Source organism: Cervus canadensis, chromosome 1 (genome assembly GCF_019320065.1).
Source record: "Cervus canadensis isolate Bull #8, Minnesota chromosome 1, ASM1932006v1, whole genome shotgun sequence".
NCBI lineage: Eukaryota > Metazoa > Chordata > Mammalia > Artiodactyla > Cervidae > Cervus > Cervus canadensis.
Genome location: NC_057386.1, coordinates 18810039 through 18837826, shown reverse-complemented (window position 1 = coordinate 18837826; position 27788 = coordinate 18810039). Strand labels below are relative to the sequence as shown.

The 27788-nt window shown below is 50.0% G+C and overlaps 1 protein-coding gene across 3 annotated transcripts; it reads right to left on the bottom strand.

Moving 5' to 3' along the window:
• Positions 1–104: 104 nt before the first annotated feature.
• MPP3 (membrane palmitoylated protein 3) lies at positions 105–27541 on the bottom strand. Of its 3 annotated transcripts, none has more exons than XM_043467525.1 (20): positions 27458–27541; positions 27072–27148; positions 26199–26255; positions 25841–25959; positions 25596–25673; positions 24269–24349; positions 23886–24023; positions 20217–20298; positions 18626–18711; positions 16818–16892; positions 13247–13443; positions 11139–11203; positions 9504–9524; positions 8900–8941; positions 7289–7453; positions 7113–7193; positions 5672–5765; positions 5031–5139; positions 3296–3418; positions 105–1173 (listed from the first exon to the last, which is right to left on the bottom strand). In XM_043467525.1, the coding sequence occupies exons 3-20, from the start codon at positions 26221–26223 to the stop codon at positions 997–999; spliced, it is 1758 nt and encodes a 585-aa protein (XP_043323460.1). In that variant the 5' UTR covers positions 26224–26255; positions 27072–27148; positions 27458–27541; the 3' UTR covers positions 105–996. The 3 variants fall into 3 exon arrangements, with proteins under 3 accessions (XP_043323460.1, XP_043323463.1, XP_043323468.1); XM_043467528.1 differs by having other exon boundaries at positions 27331–27468; XM_043467533.1 differs by lacking the exons at positions 18626–18711; positions 20217–20298 and having other exon boundaries at positions 27458–27538.
• Positions 27542–27788: the final 247 nt, after the last annotated feature.

Sequence of the window (27788 nt, the reverse complement as noted above, 5' to 3'; positions counted from 1 at the left end):
CTCTGAAGCTAAGATGTATCACAAATCTGTTGTGATATAAAACACTTTTGCTCAGAGACAACCCATCAGGCCCATACTCAGAGTCTATATACTTAGATTTTGATGGTCAGGACTGATTTATTGTGGTTTAGACATAGATTTGATGGGGGTGGGGGCTGGAGGTGTGGGGATCATCTGTTTTTCCATGACCTAGCATGTCAGGAGCTCCTATAATCTGAAGGAAGGGACAGGTGAGAACCAGGGCAACTGTCAGTAACGAGAGACAAGTGACAGAACAGAATAAATCAAAGCAAGCAAGGGTAAATTTTTGGAGTCTGAGGATATATAGAAAAGGCACAAGCAGCCTTACATTCCACAAGAGTCCCTGAAAACACCACCGTATCATAGAATAGTACAATAACTCATGGTGACAGGGAAGCATACCTTAGTCTGTCAAAAAAGTTTGTGAATGCTCACTATTCAAGAAGGCAGAGAACCACATTTTCCATTGCAAGGCAAACAAAAACTTTCAAAAGATCAACATTTTACTGCCTGAAGACAGGCGAACTTCAGTTGCATGTTAAGTCCTCCTGGGTAAAACAACTCAACTTCAGACAAAGCCCGATAAATGAAGTGTCAGTGTTTATAAAGCTTAAATTACCTCTGCAAACTGGTGCTGCATACATTCACCACTACCTCCCCCGCCTAAAGACAGTGGCTACTCAACTTTGGTACAGAGAATCAGGGTCAACTTGCCTGTGATACTTTAATGAATGACATGTGTTATACTGTGATATATACCCCCTTTTGACTTGTGTTTTCTGCTCCAAAGGAGTGCAGTGAAAAGCAATGGACAAAAACCAATGACAAACAAGACTTCCCACAGAGACTCTTCTTGAGGATGGAGTTTATGGAAATTTCTGCCCCTCTCACTTGAGATTCCTTGATGGTAGCATGGGGTAGGCTGGGCCAGGTGGTCTTCCAGGTCCCCTCCAATCTGGATGTTCTAGGATACAGTCACCTGACCCAACTAATAGGTACCCAGTGAGTGTCCTTGCTCAGCCTCTCTAAGAGCGCTCTGAGCTGGCTGTACGCACTCTGGAGGTCCTCCTTAACCAGTACAGCATCCACCAGGTGCCCATAATGCTGGTCTATGAAGGAGGCAGAGGCGGCCATCTCTTGCTGCTCCTCATCCTGCAAGGAAAAGGGGTAGTTAAGGAACAAGTGGGTTGTTATTCCCCTGACAAGTAATGGACCTACAACCTTTGTCTTAGGCAGTGTTGCAACCTCTAAATTTTAAGCGATAAGTGGACGAATATGGCCCTTGAATAACCAATTGAGTACATAAGAACAGGGCGTAGTGATGCTAGCCTATCCAACGTCCAAGAAAAGTTCATGTATTGTAGCCATAATCACTGTTCAGTCATTCAAAAGATATCTACTGAGGACCTGTTAGCTGATATGAAGTGCTTTGGGTAGATGCTGAGTCTATATCTGTGAGTATATATATGTCACTATCACACTTCCTGTCCGAAGGTATTTCCAAAATAGTACAATTAAGGTGCATGGCAATTTAGTTAAAACAATTACAGGAAAGAACCATAAATAGTATTCACTATACAAAAGCCAAGCAAGCATTTCTGGAATCAATGAGGGTAAAAAGGAAAAGAAGTAATTTGAATGCCCTCAGAGGATACCTTAATTCACCCTGTAGAACTCAGTTCTTCTTTTCATTTCCTCAAACCAGAGCCAAACACTTGCACAGTAGACAAAGGAGAGTTATTTAAGAAAGTCTGGGACAACCCTGACCCAATGCCCCATTTCCTTAGGATACCTGACTTCTATCAGATTGCTTTTCCGACAGCTAACACTAAGGCATAGACAGCCAATGAGCCCTCCTTCACCCAACCTATGCAAGTGTCTGCATCTTCATTCGGAAATACCTCTAGTAAGTAAAATTCCAAGCAGGTAGTTCACTGACAATGAACTTGGGTTTTGGAAGACAGGAAAGTGACAGGATCCATCTTAAGTAAAACTGCAAAGTGAAATTTATCACCGGCATTCACCCACCTCCCTTTCTATCTCTTTCCAACCCTCTGTTGCCTTTTCTCCTCTGCTTCTAGGGCTCAGTGTTTCTATTCTGTCACGGAAGGGGGTGAGCTGTCTCCCCCTAAAAGGACATTCCAGAATATTGCCTCCTCCTCTTCTGTCACCAATCAAAACCAGATTCCTTCTTTAGTGACAGTGTCCATACTTTCGGAAAATATGTTCTAAAGGGCTAGGAAACAGTTTTTGCCAGCTACCGCAAAGATATTAGAGACCTACAGAAAGGCTGAGACAATTTCTTCTTCTTACTTCTAACCCCCTAGGATGCGGAAAAAAAACTATTGAGTTGGCCCAAAGTTCGTTCAGATTTTTCCATTACATCTTACAGAAAAACCCAAACGAACTTTTTTGCCAACCCAATAGATAAATTGGGCCAAGCTTCCCAATTCTTTATGGTATCTTGCAGGGCTCCTCTCCTACTCAAAAGCACCCTGCAGCATGCCACTGCTGCCCTTGGATCTAACATTCTGCTTCTCCCACCCCCTTACACACACACATCCCATAGACCTGTCCACCACTTCTGGAGTTTCCTCTCCCCCGGGCACCCTCACGGTTCATCCTGGAAGCATGTATCTATTCGAGAAATTATAGAAGGGACTCTTTTTTTTTTGGCCCCTAAATCCCTCTACCTTCCTAATAAATATCTGTCTCTTGAAAGAACTCAAGTAAATCTGTAATGGAGTAAAACGTGTGACATTTGTTTTGCAGCCGTCAATCCCTTGAACCCTTTTCCTGACCTGTAAAGGTGGAACTCAACCACCTGCGGCTTCAGCAAGAGAGCCTCAGCCCTGAGCAGCACGTAGGGAAGACTCCCCCTGCTGCCCCTTGCCTCCATCTTGGATAAGCTTGCTGGACCTGAAGTTGGTGTTTCAATTAAAAATTATGCGGGTTTGACTTAGGAGTTCAACAAATTATTGTGGTTTGCCACACTCAGATCAGGTGCCTGAAAGAGGTCAGTCCTTTATTTTCTGAGAGGATGCTCATGTGAAGGGGTGGAGGGTGGGAAACCCCGGTTAAGCCACCCCTGTGTGAATCAGGTGGTGCTTCCAGCTGCCCCAGCTTAAGCCTTCCAATCATCACATGACATCTGAGTCCGGGCAATAGGCAAAAATGGAAAGATGGTCTCATGCAGGAGGTACGTCTGCCCACATGCAGCTGAAACAGGCCCTTTTAGGCCTTGGGAGATGAAACGATCAACTTGAAAACTTACAAGTGGGGCTGCTGCATCCTCACAAGCTGGAGACATGGGTGGCGTCTTCCTTTTTTCCTGAACTGCAGGCTTTACAAATATAACATAGGGTTTAAACTCTGAGGTCCTCAGTTGTTGCAGTGCCTGAAAAAGAAAGTTCAGGAATGTCATATACTTCGAGAGTATTTTATTGTGAAATGTATTTCTCGCATGCTCAATAACGGTGCGCTTCATCACATCACCCCAATGGCAAAGGTCCTGACTATATGGTCATATGACAGTTGATTTCAACCACGCAGACCACCTGCTCATTTTCCCACTCTTCACTATGACACTGGGCTCAGCTGGGTGCTGGAGGCTCACTCGCTGAGAACAGAGATTCCAAAGCCTCAGTTCCGAGAGCTGCCATCTCTCTTAGCTCTGCCCACCCTCCCCAAAGCTCTAATTAGCCTTCATACTCCCTTCTTTGCCTGCCTACTCCTGAAGTAAGAACCAGCAGGATTCAATGTGTGTATCTAGTCAGAGGTCATCAATTTGGACTAATGCAAAATTTGTGCTATCACACAGGCCTCCTCATGATATTCAAAGAAGAAAAAGTCTGTTAAGCAAATGAAGAGACTAAGAGATCCCTTGAAGTAAACTGTAAATATTTTAAAAGGTTTTGCATATGCAAATTGTCCTGTTAATTAGCTCATTTTATTTATGATGTGAGGGCCTCTATTTGGACACACTGGTATTAAACTGCTATATATACAGTTTGCATCCCCCCACCCAAATCATAAAATCACTTCTCAAAAAATTTTTAAATTCAGACTTTTAATTTCAACTACCAACTCCCAGAAAGTCCAAATTAGTGAGGATTTTCCTTTCTGGACATAAGGTGCTTTGGGGAATCTGTTTCAAGTCTAGCTCTGTAAAATAAAACCTACAGTTTATGTGATAAAATCAGAACTCTGTTTCCACACAGGGGGGAAAAAAATGCCCAGACTGAGTTCAAAGCTTAGAAGTTTTTCTCAAAGACAAGGTGAAAAAGATGGTTAAGCCCCTGCGGGGAGGGCGGGACTGGAAATGTTTCTGAAACACTTCACAAGGTCAAGTCTGCCCTTTTTCCCTTTCAAATTGCTCTTCTGACTGCCTCCCTCAGTGGCCCTCAAAGCCACTGACTTCACTTGTTCTAGTTGGGAACGGGGTGGCCCAGCTTCACTGGTACATTTATATCTAACTGACTGTCCAAAAGAGCCTGGCAGACTACAATCCACGGGGTCACAAAGAGCCGGACATGACTTCACAACTAAACAACAACCCTGACTGTCACATCTAATGGACCAGTTGGTGCCATCATCTGCTGCATGATTTACTGCATGCAGTCTATCCCAGGTCTGTGGGCCACCAAGAGGGTCCCTCCAATTAAGGGAGTTTCTGCATAGAGGTGCAAATTTTGGGGTACAAAAACTTTCATTAGTCAAAGGGATACCCAAGGAGATGTCTGGGGTTTTAGTTGCTTTGGTCACACCACGTGGCACGCAGGATCTTAGCTCCCCAATCAGGGATCAAACCTGCACCCCCTGCAGTGGAAGCACAGAGTCTTAACCACTGGATCGCTAGGGAAGTTCCAAGGAGACTCAAAGAGATGTTAACACTCACTGCTCTGGAATAAAAAGCCCCTGCACTGAGGTTGAATGTTCTGTAAAATGTATAGCCCCCTAGTTTACAAATTCCATTAATGGGAAATTCCTAACTGGCCCCAGGAACTCACATCTGGCTCCACGTCCACCAAACAAACTTTGTTTTTGGCCATCACAACCCGAATGGCTTCCAGGCTGGTTCCGTACAGGTTTTCCTTATATTCACCATGCTCCAGGAACCTAGAACACCAACCAACACAGGGGAAAAAATGGCTTTCAGTTCCCGAGCACGCTTGAATTCACACCGACGGTAAATGTGAAGTGAAAGTCGCCTAGTCGTGTCCGACTCTTTGCGATCCTGTGGACTATACAGTCCATGGGATTCTCCAGGTCAGAATACTGGAGTGGGGAGCCTTTCCCTTCTCCAGGGGATCTTCCCAACCCAGGGATTGAACCCAGGTCTCCCACATTGCAGGCAGATTCTTTACCAGCTGAGCCACAAGGGAATCCCAAGAATACTGGAGTGGGTGGCCTATCCCTTCTCCAGCGGATCTTCCTGACCCAGGAATCAAACCAGGGTCTCCTGCATTGCAGGTGGATTCTTTACCAATTGAGCTATCAATGGCCCACCACGATTACTACCCCCGCCCGCCCCGGTCCCACTTCCTCTGCTTTTTCCGGGAAGCCTTCCCAAGAGGTCAAGTGGAAGATTGGCCAGATGAAGAGACACACAGCTGCACAGAGGCCCCACTGGCCCATCAAGATGACATACTTGTTGTGATGCAAGTCAGCTTCAAATGTTTGCTTAGAGACAAAGTGATACTCTACTCCTTCCTTCTCGTGGCTCTTCCGGGGCCTGGTGGTATCTGTGGAAGAGAGAAGGACCACTGGGCAGAGATGTCACGTCACAGCGAGGTTGTGCTCTTGTTCCTTTCAGAGGTTCATCGATGATTTGTGTACAGACACCCACTTCCCTTTACCCAGGGTCCCTGTGTGCAGGTAGGCCATTGATTTGCACAGCTCTGTGATGTAGGCAAAAGGAGGCCCCAGTTTTGCAGGTGAGGAAGCTGAGAGGTGCAGAGGTTAAGCCCCGTTCTGAGGTCCCAAGGCTGGCAGGGAGCAAAGCCAGGCTGAACACACTCTGTCTCAGGCCAAGTGTATGCCCCTAACCACTCAGCAAAACTGCCTCACTGATGCTGCGGGTTTTAAAGAATTGCTAAAGGAATTCCTAGTCCTCTAAGTTTTTATTTCCCAATTGCTCCTCTTTTAAAAAATATTTTAATTTATTTATTTGGCTGCACCAGGTCTTAGCTGTGACACACAGGATCTTCTGTCTTCACTTCAGCATGAGAATTCTGTTGCAGCATGTGGGATCTAGTTCCCTGACCAGGGATCGAACCCAGCCCCATGCATCTGGAGCTCAAAGTCTTAGCCACTGGAGCATCAGGGAAGTCCCTCCTAATTGTTTTTCTTTTTGAGAACCAAAGAGGCAAAAACTCAGATGACCCTGCTGTATGCTTTTAATTCTTTATTCAATTGTTTCTCATTTTGAGAGGAAAGGAGACATGAAAGACAGTCCCCTTATGGACTGGATGTTTCTGCACAGCTGGCTCTTACGCAATTTTAAAGCACAGAGTGTTTTCCCTCTGATTTCCACAATAGAATCAAGGTGCACACCTCTGGGGAAAATCAGATTCCCCATAGAACAAGGAACACACTCAGAGCTGTACACAGCTTTTTCCAGAGCATTCTGAGAGAAAAGAAGGGGTCTCAGAGGGCAGGCACCCAGGGGATGCTCTGCACTTTAATGTGTGACCTCTTTGTCCAACCTCTGGCAAAGCTGCTAGGGTCACTTGTGACCATGTCCTTGGGTTAATACTTTTATTCACTCACTGATTACATTCCAAACACTTTAGATGAGTATATGAGACCCTCTCGATCAATCCAGCCTCCCATTCAGCTTCATACCCCACCAATCAGCCACACGAAGCTCCTCACTCCCTCACACTGCTCCTCTGGGTCACACCTTCAAACCTTTGCATTTGTTCTCTTGATACAGAGAACTCATTCTTCTCTGCCTGGAAAACTCCTACTTTTCAAAACCCAGCATAAAAGTCACTGCTGCTGAAGTCAAGGCCCCAAGAAATCTTCGTGTGCACACACATTTGCGTGCATGCACATACACACAAACACACACACTCGGACCCGCTTACGTGGAATAGCAACACCAAAATGCTGAGGGTTCTCTGCCACCACCTTCTGTTTCAGCTCGTGTAGTCGGGCTCCCAGAGACCCTGAGAAACAAGAGAAAGGCTGCCAGGTTCCAGCTGGGCTCCCTCCCTTCCCCTCCAGGGAGGAAACCCGCCCATTCTCTGGAGATGTCACCTACCGATCAGAACCACCAGGCGGGGCCGCTCGCCAGGCTGGTGCTGGTACCTGGTCACCTCCTCGTAAGTCGGCAGCTCCGGAGACTCGGCCACTGCAGATGTCTTTCCTTCCTGTGGGCTTCCCAGTCTCTCTCTGCGGCCCAGCCGGAAGCTCCTCCGAAGACCAGCTTGGAGAGAAGGGCAGGGGGACACCGTGGCATTTGTCCCAGCATCTCCCTATAGACTTTCTCTACCTGGTCAGACCTGGAGGTGCAACTGAGACCCACTGGCCTCTCCCAGCCACCTCCTGCTGCAGGGTGCACAGTAATATGATGAAAGGGGGACCACTCGGCATCCAAAATTAGGGTTCAAGGCTACTATCTTACTTGGCATGTGACTGACCCCAGGCAAGTCATCACCCCTCTGAGCCTCAGTTCCGCTATCCATGAAAAGAGACACAAATCTATAAAAGCAATGGGCGCTCCTAGATTGGATCCTGGGTCAGGGGAAATGCTCTAAAGGACATTATTGGGACAATGGGGAAAATGTTGATATGAACAGCATAAATTTTAAAAAAAAATAAAATAAAAAAGAAATTCCCAGAATTTGATAATAGCCCTGGATTATAAGAAAATGTCCTTGTCCTTAGAGAACACATGCTGAGCTATTTAGGGGTGAAGGGACATGGACATGATGGCCGCAACTAGCTCTCACATGACTCAGGGTGGAGGATTAAATGTGTATATGCGGGACTTCCTTGGTGGTGCAGTGGTTAAGAATCTGCCTGCCAAGGCAGGCGGCATGGGTTCAGTCCCTGGTCCGGGAAGATCCTATATGCCTCGGGGCAACTAAGCCCATGCACCACAACTACTGAAGCCCATGCACCTAGAGCCTATGCTCCACAACAGGATAAGCCACTGCAATGAAAAGCCCTCGCACCACAACTAGAGAGTAGCCTCTGCTTGCCACAACTAGAGAAAGCCTGTGTATAGCAATGAAGACCCAGGGCAGCCAAAAATAAACACCTTTAAAAAAAAAAGACTTAATAGTCTTAAAAATGTGTACATGCAGAAAAAGAGAATGATAGAGATAATACGACAAAGTGTTAACGTCTGGTGAACTGAGGTGTAGAGTATATAGGAGTTCTTTGTACAAGTCTCACAGCTTTTCAGTAAGCTTGAAATTACTCCTGAATGAAAAGGTTAAAACCCCTCACCTGTCTCTAAAGGCCTTTGAAAAGATTTACCAAAATAAAAGAAGCAAAGGTACTTCAGAGACTGGTAAAAGGCACCACTGCCGTATGGGGGTGGAAGAAATGCTGAATAAACTACAATTGGGGTTATGGTAATAATAAAATTGGTACTAAAGTAGGGGTCCTTGTCCAGGGTGCTGCTCCCAGTGGCTGGATGAAAGTTGGGGGCAGGCTGGGGACCCCCGGGCCAGGGCAGGCTCAGCTTGGCCTCTGACCGACAGAGACTGAAGGGAAATGTGGGTCCCACAGACTCAGCTGCTCGTGAGGGGCTTCTGGGTCTCAGTCACCTCTCCCTGGCCCAAGAGCCCACGATGGGCTAGATGGGGTGCATGGGTGGGGAGGGGTGTTAAGGCAGGGGCAGAGGAGAGCCCCCATTACTTACCCACGTAATGTCCTTTGAAATACCCCTCACAGTCACAGGTCTCTGGGAATCAAACAGAGAGAGTGAGGCCGGTGAGCCAGGCTGGACACACGCCCCAGCCCAGAGGTACCCGGCTGCAAGTGGCCAGGCAGGACCCTCTGGGATGGAGCCTCAGAGGGGCTTGGGACAAATGTCATGTCCCAGTCAGCCCTAGGTAAACATATTCCTCTGTTTCACCCAGTGCTCCACGCTTAGGCCACAAACAGCCCTTCCAGACCTGGTAGGGGTTCGGGGTCAGCAGGCCCCGTTCCAGCCCCTCTGAGTGAGTTAGGGCCCGTGAGGATAAGGAGGATACACTCGCCCTGCCCTCCTGTCTCCTGCCCGCTGCCCAGGCAGGTCACGTGACCAGCCCAGCTGGAGTCCGGGGAAAGCTGGGCCCATGTCCCCACCAGCTCTGCATGCCTGAAGGAGCAGATCGGTCTGGCTGGCAGAGCCGGGAGAGAGATGCCAGGAGAGGTGCCTGAGGGGCACAGCCCCCCAAGAGGAGGGGATGGAGGGGCTTGTTCAGACAGTCTACAGAAAAGGGACCTTGTCCATGCACACAGGGGACAGATACCAGGCCTACCTTTGTCACAGGGCTCATCATCTGCGGTTTGCACAAAAGACAGATGGAGCAGCGTTAGCAGAGGGCAACCGGGAGGCCCTGCCACCAAGAGGCAGCCACAGCCTCGGGTCCTCAGGAGCCCTCCATCTGTCCCCTCTTTCTCTCCTCCAACAAACCTGTGATCTGAGCTGCGGTGCATTATTAAACCAAGACTTGCTCTAATTAGTCTTCCTGTGTGTGTCTCATTAGCGGCCCAAAGAAAGCCCGCTCATTACTGGCATAAGCAGCCTCAGGGCCAACATACTCAGCAGCCCCTCCGACTTGAGAGCAAGTCTGGAAAGGCGGCCACACAGCCCAGAGAGCAGCTTGCTGAAGGGTGTCTGCGGCGGACCGGGACCTGCTCCCGCTTTTCTGGGGTTCGAGACTCGCCTGGGCAAACGCAGATGCCGGTGACGGCAGAGCACAGAGCGGGCCAGCAGGCCAGCTGTGTCCAGTCACCTGGTGTGGTTCTAAGCCCTCAACTTGGCTCCGAGCCCTACTCTCGACCCCTGGCTAGAGAGGCTATCCCCTGACGTTTCTTTACCACCAGGGGCTCTAACCTGGGGGCTCTGGAACCCTGTTCCCAACCCCACTCCCTTGACCTCATGAGCCTCTGTTTAACTATCTTGGGAAAACGGATGACCCGACTCCACTATGAACCAGAGCTGTTGTGACGATTACAAGGCAAGAAGGTAAGTGTTTTGTAAAAGGTAAGAGCTGGACAGAGTAAAATTCCCAGGTAAAATACAAGACACTAAGTTAAATGTCAATTTCAGATAAACAATAAATAATTCCTTAGTATAAGTGTGTCCCAAACTACTTTATTTCTTTTTCCAAGCTTTAAAGTTTTTATTTTGTTTTGGGGTATAGCTGATTAACAATGTTGTAGTTTCAGGTAAACAGCGAAGGGACTCAGCCATACAAATACATGTAGCCATGCTCCCCCAAACTTCCCCCACCGCATCCAGGCTGCCACATACCGTTAAGCAGAGTTCCGTGTGCTATATAATAGGTCCTTGTTGGTTATCCATTTTAAATGTAGCAGTGTTTACATGAGAATGTCCCAAACATTGCATGGGATATACTTATATTAAAAACCGATTCATTGTTTACCTGAAATTTGAATTTAACTGGGCATAATAAAAGTCCTTTACTTTTATTTACCAAATCTGGCTGCTAACACAGAGGCGTGAGATCACTCACAGCCATTTCCAACCCCTTCCAGCATCAGTGGTTCTTATGTTGTCAGGGTCAGGGGGCCCCTTGGGGATCTAAGGAAAGCTGTGGAGCCTTCACAGACAGACCTCACAGACACAGCACAGCACACACCTGCACACGATTCTGGAAGCGGCGTCACCACGCCCTGCAGTGTTTTCTACGGGCCCCCAATATAGTAGCTCCTCTCCAGGGAATAGCTCCCGCCACCTACCCCCATTTCTCCTCCTCACCCCTCTCCTCAGCCCCTCCTCCCTCAGGAGGCCCGAGAGCTCAGACAGGAATACCCGCTCCAGCCCAGTGCATGCTTCTTCCCCACATGACGTCCCAGGGTCCTAGGGTCCTAACCACAGCCCCTCTCTGAACTGCTTCCCTGAAGTGCCATCCTGCCAGACTACTCACAGGGGGGCTTCTTGAGGCTCTGGGGACTCGGCAGGGTGCCTGTGGCTCTCCGGTAGTTCAGTCGCCTGTGGGGACAAAAGGGGATGGGCAGGCCAATGAGCTGGACCAGAGAACCAGTCAGAGGGAACCTTCTGGAAAACTCAGGGAAACCAAGGCCTGGATCCCACAATGGGGTACAGCCTGGCACTCCAAGGGCCTGCTGGCTTCACACTGAGTTCCAGTGAAGAGGGACATTTACACGGGTGCTCACAGGTTCTTGAGGGAAAAACTAAGCTTCTTGCTCTGAGAGAAGCTTGCCCAGCCTAAGGTGGTCATTCACATATAGAGGGGACACAGCCCAGTGTCCATGGTCAGTGGTTGGTTGTTACTTTCCCAAAGCTGATTCTCAAGGAAAGGAAGCCCCTTCTCCATAGTAGAACGACTCTTGGGAGAAGCCAAGGACAAAAGCTACTCTAATTTAACGCTTTAACCACCCTCTTCCCAACCCAATGGAGAGCTCAGCCTGGCACTTTATGTGGCCTTCAGTGGAGAAGCAGCTTTCAAGGCCTCATCTCTGAGCTGAGAAAACACCCAGGGCTCCTGGAGGTGTCTAGATTTCCACAATTAAATGCAGCAAGAGCACCTTCCCCCACAACCTGTGAAGCCAAAGATGCAGATGGGTCCGAGGCTGCCCTGAGGAAACAGAGGAGCAGTCTTCAAACTCCAGCCCCTCAGAATCACCTGGAATATCTGTTAGAACAAGAGCTCAGACTCTGGCCCTGGGGTCTCTGATTCAGCAGGTCTGGGGCAGGGCCCAGGCAGGGACTGGCTTTTCTAACAAATTCCTAGGGGATGCTAATGCGCCTGGGGACCACACCAGGAGAGCCACTGAAATGGATGAACCCTGAGGTTTGTAGATACAGCGTCATTCCACACCCTTAAAATGGAAGAGGGCTACAAATCTCAGAAGAGGCATTGCAGGCGTAAATGCCACACCCTCTGACCCAGGGTTTACACTTTTGGAAATCTAGCCTAAGGAGTCAATTTGAAATATGAGGACCAGACTATGTGCAAGATAATTATTACAGCCTTGTAGCAGTGAAACATTGAAGAGAGCTTCAAAGTACAGCCACAGGGAAGAAGAGAAGTCATTTGAGGTATGACCTTTCTTCCATGAAGCCTTCCATGCTGGCCCAAACTAGGGCCAGTCCTCCTACTAAGACCTGGTATCCTCCACCCTCACACCCATCACATTTATACAAAGTGTTCATTGAACCATGTGTGACTTTTCAGCTAAACTGTCAGCTCCTGCAGGGCAGAAACCATAGTTGCTGCCTGTGAATAAATAGTACATCTCCTGATGAAATATTATACTACCATTAATTAATATTATATTGTGATTAATTGGGCTTCCTTAGTGGCTCAGATGGTAAAGAATCCACCTGAAATGTGGGAGACCTGGGTTTGATCCCTGGGTTGGGAAGATCCCCTGGAGAAGGGAACGGCTACCCACTCCAGTATTCTGGACTGGAGAATTCCATGGACAGAGGAACCTGGCAAGCTATATAGTCCATGGGGTCGCAAAGAGTGGGATAGGACTGAGCGACTTTCACTTTCACACTCTTCACTATTAATTAATAGTATAGAATAAATATTATTATTCTATAGTAATGTTGGAAACGCTCACGTCAAAATGTTAAGAAGACGCAAAAAAAAAGAAACCAAAAAAAAGAAAACGCAAGACCTCAAATTCTATATGCACCACTCACATAACAGGGACAGCAAGGAAATAAATTATGCTGTTTAGATAGTGGTGAGACTGGGTAATTTTCTTTTCCTTACCCTCCTCTCCTGTATTTTTATTTTTTATTTTTCAACTTGCCCTAAGTAGGCATTATAAAATATACATTAATTTAATAGTACAGATTTATATACACTGACTAAAATCTCAAACAGCCATCACTACTGATGATAAGAGAAGAGCCAACACAAGCACAATTGGTACTTTGCTTAGAGAAGGACACCCTGTGGGCACCCCCACCCTGGGGTTTGCTAGCAGAGATTTGGGGCTCTGTTATGCCTCCGACCACTCTAGAACCACACCCCCTTACAACACGCCCCAGACCCACCTTTCCTGGAACTGCTTGGAAGGGATGAGGCCAGCTCGAAGGTTGGTGTCCCCCACTCGCTTGGCCTGCCACCACGTGGGATCATCCTGACTCACCACCTCCAGGACCTGCCTGCGCTGGAAGGGCAGGCCTGCCTCCTGGCAGGGAATGGCCCGGTCTTCCCGAGGGTTGTAGTGGAAGAGGGCCCGCATGAACACCTGCAGGGGAGGAGCTAGGTGAGACGGCCCGAAAGCACTGACGTGTCTATGCCATATGGAAGGCCGAAGGAGGCTGTTCACAATTAGGAAGAACAAACAGTGTCAAGAATAGAAGGCTAATCAGAAACCCACCACACCTATTTTCTTACTGTTCTTCAATCATTTTTAATATCCCACTCGGGAAATCCATCAAGAATCAAAAAAATGGGGACCTCCCTGGTGGTCCAGTGTTTAAGACTCTGCCCTCCCAAATGCAAGGGGCCCAGGTTCAATCCCTGGTCGGGAAACTAGATCCTCCACGCTGCAACTAAGAGTTCACCCGCCACAACTAAAGATCCTGCATGAGGTCGCAGAGAGGAAGAAGGATCCTGATTGCTGCAGTTGGGACCCGGGGCAGTCAAATAAATAAATAAATGCTTTAAAAAAACATCAACTTGCTAAGCTATTTAAAAAAGAAAGAATCAGAAAATGATTCATGGATTTTCATTTCCAACCTAAACATCTCCTTATGAACCTGACCTGCTGTCCTTACAATAGCCTCTCAGCCTACACAAAGCAACCGTTAGTCCTGGGAGCAAAAAAGCAAAGGAAAGCACAATTTCTACCTCAAGTGTTATTTCTGATATGCTAACTGCCCCTAATGATGTCAGCAGCCATCTGTTAAATAAGTAGTCTAGATGTTTTGATAAGAACACAAATATCAATGAACTACTGTTACCAATTCATCATCACTTTTCAGTGGGTAATTGACAGTCACATCTTTGACAGTTCAGTCCTGCCTCATCAGTCACATACTTGGCCAACCCCCAGCTCTCTTCTGTACCCAGAAGCCATCCCTCTAGAGAACAGGATGGGAACAGAATTTGGTCCCATTTCTTCATTCTCTTCTATAATTCAGTGGCATGGATTTATTTATTCCTACTTCCAAATCATTATGGCCCAATTGCTTTAACAGCAAATGGGGGGGGGAAAAGCCAGAGGTTTTCTTTAGACAAATCCAAATCCTTTAGGTGCCAAGCAAAGGATATTCAGTTAGACAATAGTACGAATTTTCTGGCCATATATTAATATTATGAGGACAGGGACCCTCATTTAGCCATACATGTCACCAGGCTCCCAGGCACTCAAAAGAAGGCCAGCCCTGACCAAGCATCTAGCTAAAGGAAAAATATTCAAAAAAGATGGACTAAGAGATAGGCTACCCATTTTGTCCTCCAGGAAAACTAAATCCTCTCCCTATATCACGTTAGAACCTGCAAAAGCTGAACATGGAGACCATACCAGCTTGTCCCAGGAAGAACAACCTTCCATCAGGTATTATGTGTGCCCCGGGATTCAACTGAAGGTGCAAATAAGAAATTGTCATATGAAAATGATTTCTTCACTTGCGTAAAAAAAAACCCATTAAAGACATTGTCTGCTATTAATTGCCATTCATCAAAATATTTATTGACATCTTACTCTATGCCAAGTGTTTTCATGCCCTATCTTTCCTGCTCCTGGTCCTGGGAGGTGGGGGCGGAAAATTAGTTTTCTTGAAAAATCAGCATGCTTCCTTCCATCTTCTGATGAGAAGTATGTAATTCATTATGTTCTCCTTTTTGCCTTGGCTGCCAGAAAGTTTAGATCCAAGTTTACTGAGAAGTCAGAGTAATGCCTCTTCCATCCTCCCTACCACCACTTCAGCTCAGGGCTTAACAATCTCTCACCTGGGCTTTTACAACAGACTCCTACCACTTGCTCTGGACCCCATCTCCACCCTCCTCCACTCACTGCCCTAGGGAGCTTTGTAAAACACAAATGTGATTTCCATTGCTTCCCTCTCAGAACCTAAACAAGCAAAGAACACCAAAAAACTAAATACCTTTAGGAGCTTCTCACTGCCTATGAGGTTGTTACTTGGCCTGTGGCGTGCCTTCCGTATTCCCTTTTCAGCGCACCCCACCCTGACTGCCTAACGACTTCCTCCAGCCACTGGGATCTGCTCTCCCCTAATCCAGGAGGAAGGAACTGCTGGGAATTAACCCCTGGGGTACAGCCTGGTGAGAGTTGGTGTCTAGATTCCCCCCCACAGGTCTCCTAGCTCTTAGGAGGAATGGAGGAGGCATGGTCTACACGGGACGCCGAATTCTGAAGCAGGATTAAGCTCTGGTTGTCTGCGGTGGTAACTTGCTGAGAACACACCCTTTGTTGCACTGGCTGCCCTCCCTTCCCCAACCCTGTTCTGGTGTTTCCTTCGTCACTGCCAAATAAACAATTTGCACTCGAATCCTTGCATTGGGGTGGGCTTCTGAACTCTAAGCAGGGATTATGCCAAAATTCTGAACAAAGCATTCAAGGCCATTCAGACAGAGCCTTAACCCACCTCCCCAGCACACCCCACTCTCCTCCTGGAGCCCCACACAATGCGCTTTCTCATGGACCTCACACTCCTCTCTGCCATGTCTGTGAGCCCCCGCTTATGCAGACCCTTCTGCCTGCCCTTCTCTTCTCCCTCTTCTTCTAGGCTCACTGCCAACCCTCCTATTATGTGCCACCTTCCAAAGTGCCTAGGGACTTCCCTGGTGGTCCAGTGGTTAAGAATCCAGCTGCCAATGCAGGGACACGGGTTCGATCCCCGGTCTGGGATGATCCCATATGCCTTGGAGCAGCTAAGCCCATGCGCCACAACTACTGAGCCCTAGAGCCCTATGCTCTGTAACAAGAGAAGCCATTGCAATGAGAAGCTCGTGAAACACAATCAGAGTAGCCCCTGCTCACTGCAGAGAAAGCCCACATGTAGCAACCAAGACACAATGAAGGGGGGGAAAAAAAAAGTGCCTAGAACTCTGCTGCAGTCCATGGGTCACAAAGAGTCGAACACAGCTGAGCGACTGAACTGAGAACTCGGCACAGAATTTTCTTGAAGCACTTATCACATAACAAGGAGACACTGGGTTCCCAGCCTCCCCTACTGAACCAGGAAACCTCTAAGCTACTAATCATCCTGGTCTCCAGCATCTGGCAGGGTGCTTGGCACAGAGAAGCTGCCCACCAAAGGTAGGCTCCACCAGGAATTAAACAAATGGCAGTTACTTAATTGGGCCTGAAGCCGGAACATTTGTTATCTTCTCCTCCTCTTCATGGCCTGGCTTTTCTACTTCAATTAGAAGAATTTTGTCTTTTATTAGTAAGCTACGTCAAATCCTGTTTAGAAGAGATGGGGTACAAACAAATGAATCACTAGGTGACTGAATTACAGGTCTCTACCGAGCACTTGCTCTGAGGACCAGATGGATGATCTCTTCCCGAGTGACTGTTTCAAAGACAGGGCTGGAGTCCCGCCACCCCCACCACCCCCCTTGCTCACTCCCCTGCCTTCAGCTCCCCCATACCTTGCTGTCCTTTAGGCGGTCTTCCTCCTGGGTGGCTGGGATGATTTTCAGGGTGATGGATCCCTGGGACTGCGCCTGAAAGGAGACAGCACATGACCATATAATCTCCCAGGTCTAACCCTCCAGGACATCACATGTTACCTCCCAGTCTGGAAACTCACATGCAGAAGCAAAGTTGGACATGCGGCCTCCCCTGTGACCCGCCCTTCTGTGGTGGCACTCAGCTGAATTAACTCAAGCATTTTTATGGGACAAAGGGACAGAACACTTTTCTCTTTTTTGGCCACGCCACGCAGCTTGAGATATCTTCGTTCCCTGACCAGGGATCGAACCTGGGCCCCAGAGAATTGAAGGCGTGGAGTCCTAAGCACTGGAGCACCAGGAAAGTCCCCAGAAGATTTTAAATGAGAACTTGAGAACAATGCATACAACAAATACAGCTCTCCCTCTCCCTCCTGACCTCTAGTGCCCCCAAGCGCTGCCCTTCTTTTCTCTTGGGTTATTTTCACATCATCGTTCAATTTCATTTTCCTGCTTCCTGCCTGATTTGGGGCTGGTTCCCAACCAGCACTTCCCTGTTGACCTGCATCTTCCCAGTCTCAGGCCACTCCATCTTCCCCAATCTCAGGTCCCCCTCCCTTCTACCAGAGACAGGTCCTGCACCCCACATGGGGACCCATGGAGAAGCACATGTTGGCCCACTGGAGCACATCTCACCCAATGCTGTCCCTGATCCCGCCTCACTCTGGAATATGGGAGGCTGGTGCCCTGAACCAGGGGAAAAGGAGTGGGGGCAGAAAGACTGAAGGGTCTGCCTTAAAGAGTGGGCCTCCAAACTTGAGATCCCATTTCTCATTGAGATCTCATCCCATTTCTACCCCCACAAACCATTAGAAGTTAGCAAACAGTGTCGTGTTGGGAGAGGATGCCTGAGGATTATAGAGGTCAGAACTACGACAGGGGCTTTTTATAATTTCAGTTTCGACTTGAATTCCCAGAATGGACTGAGAAGGTTGTTTCCATCCCAGCACTGGCTACCCTAGAATCCCCTCACAGTTGTGAAGTGCAATGCCCTCTTCCGGATGTTTACATCCTAACGACAACCACGTCTTGGTTGAGAAACCATCCCTACCCCTATTGTACAGGAAAGGAAATCAAAACTTGATGATTTGATGACTTGTCCATCAAGGTTGTACAAGGCACCCCTGGTGGCTCAGTTAGTAAAGAATCTGCCTGCCAATGCAGGAGACCTGGGTTCGATCCCTGGATCGGGAAGATCCTCTGGAGAAGGAAATGGCAACCCACTCTAGTATCCTTGCCTGGGAAATCCCATGGACAGAAGAGCCTGGCGGGCTATAGTCCATGGGGTCACAAAAGAGTCAGACACAACTTAGCAACTAAACCACCACCACCACCAAGGTTGCACAACTGTAACATGATGGAGACAAGATTCTAACCCAGGACCAGCTGACCCCAAAGCCCTTGCTCTCCTGTGCTACAGCCTTTTACTCCATATTCCTCAGCTCTTTGGAAGGGGGGACCCTTTCAAGAGGGTCTTCTAGAAGGGTCCTCAGGAAACAAGGCTGAGGGTAGGGAGGACAGCTAAGCTGAAGACAGGGTCTGAGAGGCAGGTGGCCTGGACAACCCCCCACCCCCGCCCCAGTGCAGGGCACACTGTTAAGGTCACTAGGCCTGCAGTCTCCCCATGAAAACAGGGAGACTGGGCTAGATCAGCCCTGGCTCCAGGAAGCACCCAGCTCTGTGTCTCTGAAGAACCACCACATCCCCAGCTCACGCATGGCACGGACCAGAATCTGGCTAATCTCATCGGGCCGCTTGTGCAGGACTGTGATCCCGTTCACTTCCCGGAGCTCGTCTCCAACGTGGACCAGCCCTAGGAGACACAGGGACTGACCGTCAGCACAGCAAGGGGGCCAAGGTTCCCAGAGCGTGAAGTTTTGGGCACCTCTGGCACCCACCTACAGAACCCAAGCAGGGGAGTCAAGGCTTAAAGGTAGTGGATGGGACTGGGATGAACTTATCCCCAGGTATGCTGGGTGGCTCACCCTGAATCACAGCCTCACAGCAACCTGGTGAAACCCCCCAGTTTACAAACAGTCAGCTGAGATTCAGAAAAGCGATGCAGCTTGCCCAAGGCCACACTGCTAAGAAATAATGGAGTCAGTGCACAGATGCAGTTACTTGGCTATAGAAAGCCTATGTTCTTTCTGCTGTCACCTCTGCTTCTTTAAAAATATCATTAACTCTTCCCCTTCCTGTGTGTACAGACATAACTCCAAGGACAGCCTTCTCCAATTTTACATGAAAACTGAAGGGCATGAGAGAAGATGGAGTCAAGAGTGTTAGACACACTCGTCTGTTGGCCTCTGCTTTAATGACAAGCAACTCTGCATATGGGGCCCTATTTGCCACTCAACATGGACACCGGTCCAGAAGCAGCAGCATCACCCAGGATGCAGGAAGGGCTGCAGAAGTCCTGGGCACCCCCCAAGACCTGCTGAGTCAGAATCTGCATTTTAACAAGACACTTGGACCATTTCCATGCTTGTTAATGGGAGGCACTGGTCTTAGGGCTCCCACCACAGTAGGCCCCAGACTTTTGGGGGCAACACTCCCCTACACCAGGAGATCTGCCTCCCAACTTAGTCCTCCACACACCAGAGATTCTTTTTCTTTTAACTTTTTATTTTATATTGGAGTATAGTTGATTAACAATGTTGTCAGGTTCAGGTGTATAGCAAAGTGGTTCAGTTACATATGTTCATGTATCTATTCTTTTTCAAATTCTTTTCCCTTGTAGGATATTACAGAGTACTGAGCAGAGTTTCCTGTGCTATATACAGGAGGTCCTTATTGGTTATCTATTTTAAATATAGCAGTGTTTACATGTCAACCCCTAACTTCCTATCCCCCATCCCGCCCATCCTCTCAGGTAACCATAAGTTTGTTCTCTAAATCTGTGAGTCTGTTTCACAACAGTAATTCTTAACCTGTTTTCTACTCAAACAAATCTGAGACATGAACACCCTCCCCGTGGTAACTGAGGCTGGCTAAGGCAGCTGGGGTGTCAGGAAAGGGTGTCTTGCTTCCCAGTTAGGATTTACCTACCAAGCTCAACTACCACAATCCCCAGGCTAAGCCAATGCACAAGCCCTCCTGATCACCCCCAAAGGACTCCATGCCAGACCTATTTTCAAACAACTAAATTTTCTACTGGGCTTAGGAAGGAGAGGAGAATTTCAGTCTCACTCCCAGAAAGTAAAGCACATCCCAAACAGGTGAGCCAATGGGAGAAGGAAAGGAGACCCATGACCAAAGGAGGAAGGCTGGGGGGACCATGGCCATCACCATGGCCAGGCCAGCACTGACGCCACTCACCGCTCCGGTCTGCTGCACCCCCTCGCATGATCCTGGCCACCACAACAGCCCCTGAGTGCTCATCCCGCCGGATGGTGGCCCCCTGCATCAGAGACAGAGCAGGCAGGCCCCTAAGAAGCAGCCTCGAACCTCAGACTCTGACTCTCTGGACCGGAGAGAGCCTCCCCCTCCCACCCCTGCTCCTCCCTCTGCCACCCCAGGGGGGACAGCCCAGCAGGCACCTTGCCATGCTGAGGGCAAAATAAAACCAACATCTCAAATTAGTATAGCACAGCACTTTAAACAAAGCACGACTATAATGCTGTCACAGCCTCATGTGACGGGTAAGCGACAGGGGCACAGAGAAGGTAAGCAGCTTCAAGGTCACCCAGCTTTCTGGGATGCCAAGTGCAGTGTTTTCTCTATCACATCACAGCCCTTGCCTCTTGCAAAGATATTTAATCATGAGGAGAATACGTGCCAGCAAATTCTCAACCTGCCTTGAGCCAATCACGGGGTTGCCAGGCCTTCTGTTGTTGCCAAGGGGAACCAACTATGCCCCAGCCGGGGCTTTGGGACCAGGACTTGGCCCCCAAAACACGGCAGAGATGATGTCTAGGATGAGAAGGGCACTTAAAGAGCTCTCATGCACCAGGCTGGCTGGGCTATGGCGGGGCAGGGCAGCAGTCAGGAGTTGGATGGCCCTGGGTGTGAATCCACTCTGTCATTTACTAAGAACAATGGCCTTCTTTTAGCAAGGAAGCCTCTCATCTTCTCTGCAACTGTTTCCTCTGGGGTGTGGGAAAGCGTTTGACTCTCAGGGTTGTTGCAAGGTTAACATCAGATAATGCAGTCCAGGCACTTAGTACAAAGTAGGTGCTCAATATGGGCTTCCCTGGTAGCTCAGCTGATAAAAAAATCCACCTGCAATGCAGGAGACTTCGGTTCAATTCCTGGATTGAGAAAAATCCCCTGGAGAAGGGGTAGGCTACCCACTCCAGTATTCATGATCTTCCCTCGTGGCTCAGACGGTAAAGAATCTGCCTGCAAGGCAGGAGACCTGGGTTCGATCCTGGGTCAGGAAGATCCCCTGAAGCAGGGCATGGCAACCCACTCCAGTATTCTTGCCTGGAGAATCCCAGTGGACAGAGGTGCTTGGTGGGCTACAGTCCATGGGGTTGCAAAGAGTCAGGCACAACTGAGCGACTAAGCACAAGTGTTCAATACATGCTAACCACTAATTATTGGCTGTAAGTGCAAACACACTGGCACACTTAATCATTAACTTCATTTGAAGTCCTTAAAATGAATGTTGCTGGAAAGAGAGACCAACATCTAAGAACCCTGTGGCTTCTTGCCCCTCAGACCATCAAACTTGGAAGCATCTCTGTCCATCCTCTCCTCCTCTTCCCCAAGTCAGCCGAGGGGATCCTCCTGGCTAGGCTGGTCCCTCCATCTCCCTCCCTCCCTCTCCTGCATTCTCAACGCCCCCTCCCCAGTGGCTCCTTCTCCTGGTCCTAAAGATATTATCAAGCTTGTCCCATCATTAAAAATGTGGCAGCCCCATCCAGTGGATGCCAGTCTCCATTCCTTCGGAGCAAGCTTCTCAAAGAGGCAGCGCGCGTCTGCTCTGACTCACTCCCTGCCAGCCTCCAGTGCATCAGCAAAAGGACCAGCGACCCACGAGCTGCCATCTCAATCGCCACGCTCAGTCTCCTCTCTCTGATCTTGATTCGCCCTTTCCCTGGAATGCTCTCTTAGCCTGGGCCCTGGTGACACCCCTCTCACCGTACTTCTCAGTGACCAACTGGTCTCCTTGGCTGAGTCTTCCTATATCTGTCTTTTAAATGTTGATTAAAGGGCCAGCACTTGGCCTGTGTCCTCTCCTTGTCTCTTTCTATACACGCTTCACCCAGGTGGTCTCAGCCTCTCAGGTGGGATCGTAACCCCTTCTGGATGCTGGCAGCTACCAAGTCCACATCTCTACACACCTAAGCCTTTATCTCCTGGACATCTCCACTTGCGGGCACCCAGGCCTCTTGAATTCAATGGATCCTAAGTTTCTCTTTATTCCCCCTTTTGAATCATGGTCCCACTGCCCACCTGTCATCCCAGCTGGACACCCTCACCTTATATCCAAGATGCCTCCCCAGACTCCTGCCCAAACTGGGGCAGTCACAAAGTGACATTAGTTTTATTTCTGATGTATTTCTTGGATTCCTCTTCCCTCTTCCCACAAACCAAGGTCAAGCTCTGCCTCTGAACCATATGTATAGTTCAGAGGCAAATAAGTCCTCTGCAAATAAGTCCCCTGCTTCCGGTCTCGCCCTCCAGGTGACTTTCTACTTCATAGCCAAGGTGATCTTTCAAACTGAAAATCTGACCATTTCTTACTTAAAATCCTTCAGTGGCCCCCCACTACCTTCAGAGTCCAGGCAAGCAACTCTGGGTGACAATCCAGGCTTTACGCTCTCCTCATGATCTGGTCTCACCTCTGCCACACCTGACCTCCAACTTGGCCAGTTCCCTGAATCTACCACGCTGTTCACCTTCCCATGGCTCTGCTCATGCATTTCTACTGGTGGAATGCCCTTCTTCTCCCTCTTCCCTCTGGAAAAATTCTGTTCTTTTTCTAAAAAAAATTTGGCATGGGCATCACCTCTTCCAGGACACCCCAGTTACCACCTCCTATAAACTCTCAGAGGGCGACGACTAAGTCTGTTAATTTTTTTGGCTTTGCCATGGAGCACGTGGGCTCTTAGTTCCCCAGCCAGGGATTGAACCCGCAGCCCCTGCATTGGAAGGATGGAGTCTTAATCACTGGGCCACCAGGGAACCCCACGGACTAAGTCTTAATCCTCTCTGAACTGCCCGCACCTAACATGGTGCCTGGCACACAGGAGGGTTTGCCGAGTGGATGGATGACTGCCCCCATTGTGAAAGTAAAGAACCAAAAGCAGAGGAGAGCCCTGGGCAGTTTGCAGAAGCGGTTCATCTGAGGTCACTTGGTGAAAGTTGACAGTGAAGAAGGCCAGCTGTGGTATTCTCTAGGGCACGCCCTCAATTCTCTGGACTGCTGCTACTTCCCTCCATCTAATAAACAAACCTGTCCCTTAGCTTGGTAAATCAATGCTGAACCGGGACCAAAATGATAACAATCTGTCAGCTGCAAAGAAGAATGGCTGCTACCCTAGGTTTCCTCAGAACTCAGAATAGAGATTGGCCAACTTTTTCTGGAAAGGATCAAGTATAAATGTGTTATGCTTTGCAGGCAACACGGATTCCGTTGAGTCTGCCGTTGTCATGTAAAGGCAGGGCCCCCAGATGACATGTAAATGAACTGGATGGCCAGGCACCAATAAAATTTTATTTACAAACACTGACTGGGTTGGGTTTGGCTGTTGGATCATAGTTTCCCAGCCTCTGGTTCAGAGCATGATGATCAGGGCTGCCCTGAACAGTTGTGCAGGTTCTTGACTGCACAAAGGAGCTTGGCCACAGCAAAGGGAGGCTGAATCCACCCAGAGAAAGGAGTACTCCGCACACAGTGGTGTCACAGGACTAGCGGCAGCCCTGACAAAGCTGCCATCACTTACTCCAAAGACTGCAGTAGGGGGTCCCTTCCTGGGTTTCTCAGTGGGTGGGTGGGAAACAGGGAGAGCATGGGGAAGAGAGGTGAGAGCCACATACCAAGGGTTCCTTGTTTTTCACCAGGCGGACAATCTTCACTGATTCTTCATCAAAATCCTCGTCGATGTTATCGGGCAGAGGGGGGAGAACGGGGTCAAAATTCTTCTGGGCGACTGTGTCGTGTACCATGAGCATGGCCTGTCATGAAAGCAAGACAACAGAAGGGCTAGCCTCCAAAGCACACGGGGGTCTGGGGGACCTGGCCAGGGGGCAGTGGTTTGGGGTCCCGGATCTCATGCCAGAGAGATGACCTCCCCAGACACTTAGGCTGAGGAACCCTAACTCCGAAATCTCCTTTCCTCAGTTTCACGGCCAAGCACTCCTCCTATCCCCACCCCGGGAGACACAGATGCACGGGTGGGCAGGGACTGTGGCGTGACTACCCTGAGGTGGGGGGTGGACAGCAGCTGGAGCAGCTCCCTCTCGTCGCTGTGCACAGAGGCAGCCTGCAGCTCCTCCATCACCTGCAGGGGAAGGAGAGAGAAGGCCACAGATGGCTGCAGGTGCTGCGAGCCTCCTGGGAGTCACCCAAGCGGAAACCCTGCTCCCTGGGCCCCCCAGCCACGACTACAGCACCAGGGGGCACTGGACCCTCAGTCACCCCAGGACTGTGGCTCCCAGGGAAGTCATTCCAGGGATCAGAGAGCATGAGAAGCCTCTGTAGGCTAATCCTAATGGGAGCTAATTTATGAAGGCTTTCCTGGGTGCTGTTTGCCTCACGTGGATTAACTCTCACAACAAACTAGATGGAGCAGGTACTATTATTTGGCCATTTCACTGGTGAGAAGTAAATGAGAGAGATTAAATATTCTGCCCAAGGTCCCCAAGGTAGTGAGTGGCACCACCAGGACTTGAACCTGGGCTTATCTAGCTCTATTGTCTCTACCCTCACCATATTTTCCAGATGAGGAAATTGGGGCTCAGAGAGGTTGAGTGATTTGTTTAAGGTCACACAGCAAATATTAGAAGCAGTGCTGAGCCTAGGAGCCTGGCAACCTAACCTGCTCTTAATGGCATCTCACAGGCAAGAAAGGCAGGGAATCTGCCCCTATCCCTCACTAGGCTATCTGCTGGGGTGATGTGATTTTATTCAGAAACAGGCTTTAGTAATCAACTAGGACAGTTTTTTCAATCATGTGACACAAAGGACAGGCTCACAAGAAATAAAGAAGGATTCCTTTACAAAAACAAGAAGCCTGGGAATTCCTTGGCCGTTCAGTGGCTAGGACTCAGCATTTTCACTGCCTGGGGCCCGGCAATCAAGGCCCAGGGTTCAATCCCTGGTGGACCCCACAAACCACACAGGAGCAGCCAAAACAACAAAAAACAAAGCTGCAAGTCCCTGGACCCAGGACTTCACACTGGGCCTCCACAAAGCACAGATATGCAGTGTGCATGTTTGACCTGTTCTTGTCACCAGCCCTCAACTGTTTGGGAACTGCTCTCATCACAGCTGGGAAAACAGACTTTCTCAGGAACACACAGTAAGTGGGTGTCACCATGTCGCCATGGCCCCTGGCCCTATCCAAAGCTCACCAATTTCTCCCTGCCTATTAGGAGGCCCAGGGAAGAGGTGAAGGGGAGGAGACTTTCTTCACCTTGGGGCTCCTGAGCCCTGATGCTCCCTTGCTAAACAATGGCAAACAGGCCAGATGAAGGAGCTAGGGGTGGGAGAGGGGCTGAGGCCAGAAGGAGAAACTGGGGGCTTACATCTTCGGCGAGGGCCACAGCGCTGTGCAGGACGGGGGTTGGACTTTGCCTCTCGTAATAGCGAAGCTTCTCGTGAATCTGCAAACATAGCCGAACTCAGGCTGGGGCCTCCCAAGGCAGTTGCCCAGACGTACCCTGGATGTCACACAGCCCACTCACAGCTGTGAGGATGCCTGGGGCTGCAGACCAGGTCATTCAGAGGGCAGCATAAGGGAAAGACCTTCCTGGGGCAGAAAGGACTTTACCTTCATTAAATAACTGAGGCTTTTTTCACTGAAAACATCCCTCAGAAAGCCCATCTCTTCCTTGTGGTTGGAGTCAGGTCTCAGCTGAGAGGTCAGTAGTGCCAGGGTTTCATGCAAACCTGAGGATGGAGTGAGAAAAACACAGTGGAGCCAATGCAGTGGCTACTTCCTGCCCCGGGGACCCCGAGCGGACCCTCCAACCGAACGTCAGCCCTGCCGGGGGCACATTTGTTCCCCAGCTCTCATTCCCAGGGCTCCGAGCCAACACTGCTGGCAGCTGCTTTCTTTGCTGCCCTGGGTTGCTGGGCAGGCTCTTGTCTTCAGGACTGTGGCAGGCCCGGTCCCGGGAGACACTCACCGGAGTCCTCAGACAGCACCGGCATGTCTGTGCCGCTTAGATCTCTGCCTGCGGATTCTGGGAGAAAAAGAGGGGATGGGGTGGGATCTGAAACTCTGGGAAGCTCATTCATTCAACAAACAGTGATTACGCGTGTACTGTGACTGTCCATGACCAATTCCGGGACAGAAGGGATGGGAACAAATCCTCCACTCAGTTTTTTCAGAGAGGAAGGAAAGAAAACCAAGTTTGCTGAGTCCTCCCAATGTGTCAAGCATTGTCCTGGTGATTTCATATGACATTTTTCTTAATCTGTTCAAAGCCCTGAGGAACAGACGTTACTATTTCCATTTACCTGATGAAGAAACAGAGGCTGTGGAGAGAGGCGTTCAGTAAATTGTAGATCAGAATCTATACTCCATTGGCCCTTCCAGGCAGGTATCAGATGAGAAGTGGTCCCTGCCTGACAGCGGGTGCTCTCCTCCACAGAGCCCCCCTCCTCTGTGGCCTTCTAAGGGGCCTCTCTCAAGTCTCCTGACTGTCAACAAGTACCTGGCTGGGCCTACAAGCCCCTCCTTCCCCACCATTTCCAAGCCCCAACCAGAAGCGATCCTGCCCCCAAAATAGAGCGTAGAGAGGAGGTGGAGAGAGGAGAGTCGTGTCTACTATGCCGGCGGGGGGAGCCCTATCTCGGCAGGCCCCCCAACGTGTTTTGCAGCACGTGGATCTCAAAAAGTCCTTCTTCAGAAGGGGATAAGGAAGAGTAATGATTCATTCATTCCGCAAACATGGAGCCAGCCCTACAGCGCCCGCCCGAGTCCCGCGGACACCAAGATGCAGAAGAATGGTCCCCGGCCCTCCAGCCACCGCCCCGCCCCCCTACGCCAGACTCACCCTCTGGCTCCTTCGAGCTGTGCCCCCCACTCCCCCAGGCAGCCAAGCACAGACTCCGGCTCGCTTTGGGAAGGAACCTGTGGGACCACAAGGAGCGCGGCTGGGAGAAGGCGAGGCAGGACCTGGGGGAAGCTGGGGGCTGTCTCGGAGGATGCGGGCCGGCAGGAAAGGAGCGGTGCGCATGGAGGAGGGGGTAGGCGCGGAGAGGAGGCCAGGGACGGAGGGGCGGGGACTGAGGCCCCCCCACCCCCGCTCTCACCAAGCTGGGGGGCTTCCCTGGGCCGCGAGGCTGCCTGTGCCTGAGAGGCGGGTCTCAGCCCATCCTCCCCTCCTGCCGGGCCCCTACGGCTCCGAGTCCGTGGTCCATCGCCCGCGCCGGTTCCTACCTGGGCGAGCCGGGATCTCAGCTCCAGACCCGGAGCCGCGCGGGTGCCGGGAGCCTCGGCGGCCGCTGGCTCCGCCTTCCCGGCCCCTCCCTGCCGCGGCCGCGCGGGCGGGGGTGGCGGAGCCGGCGGAGCAGGAGGAGGCGAGGCGTGGGGAGGAGGAGGGGGAGGGGGGCGCGCGGGGGGCAGGGGGAGGGGCGGAGGGCGCCCGCGGCGTCTGGCACCGCCAGTCCCCTGCCGGCCCCGGCTTCGCTCTCCCGCGTTGTGCCCCCTCCTCCGTATCCTCCCACCCGAGCCTGGAGGAGCTCCCTGCCTGTGTCCCCAACCCGGGCAC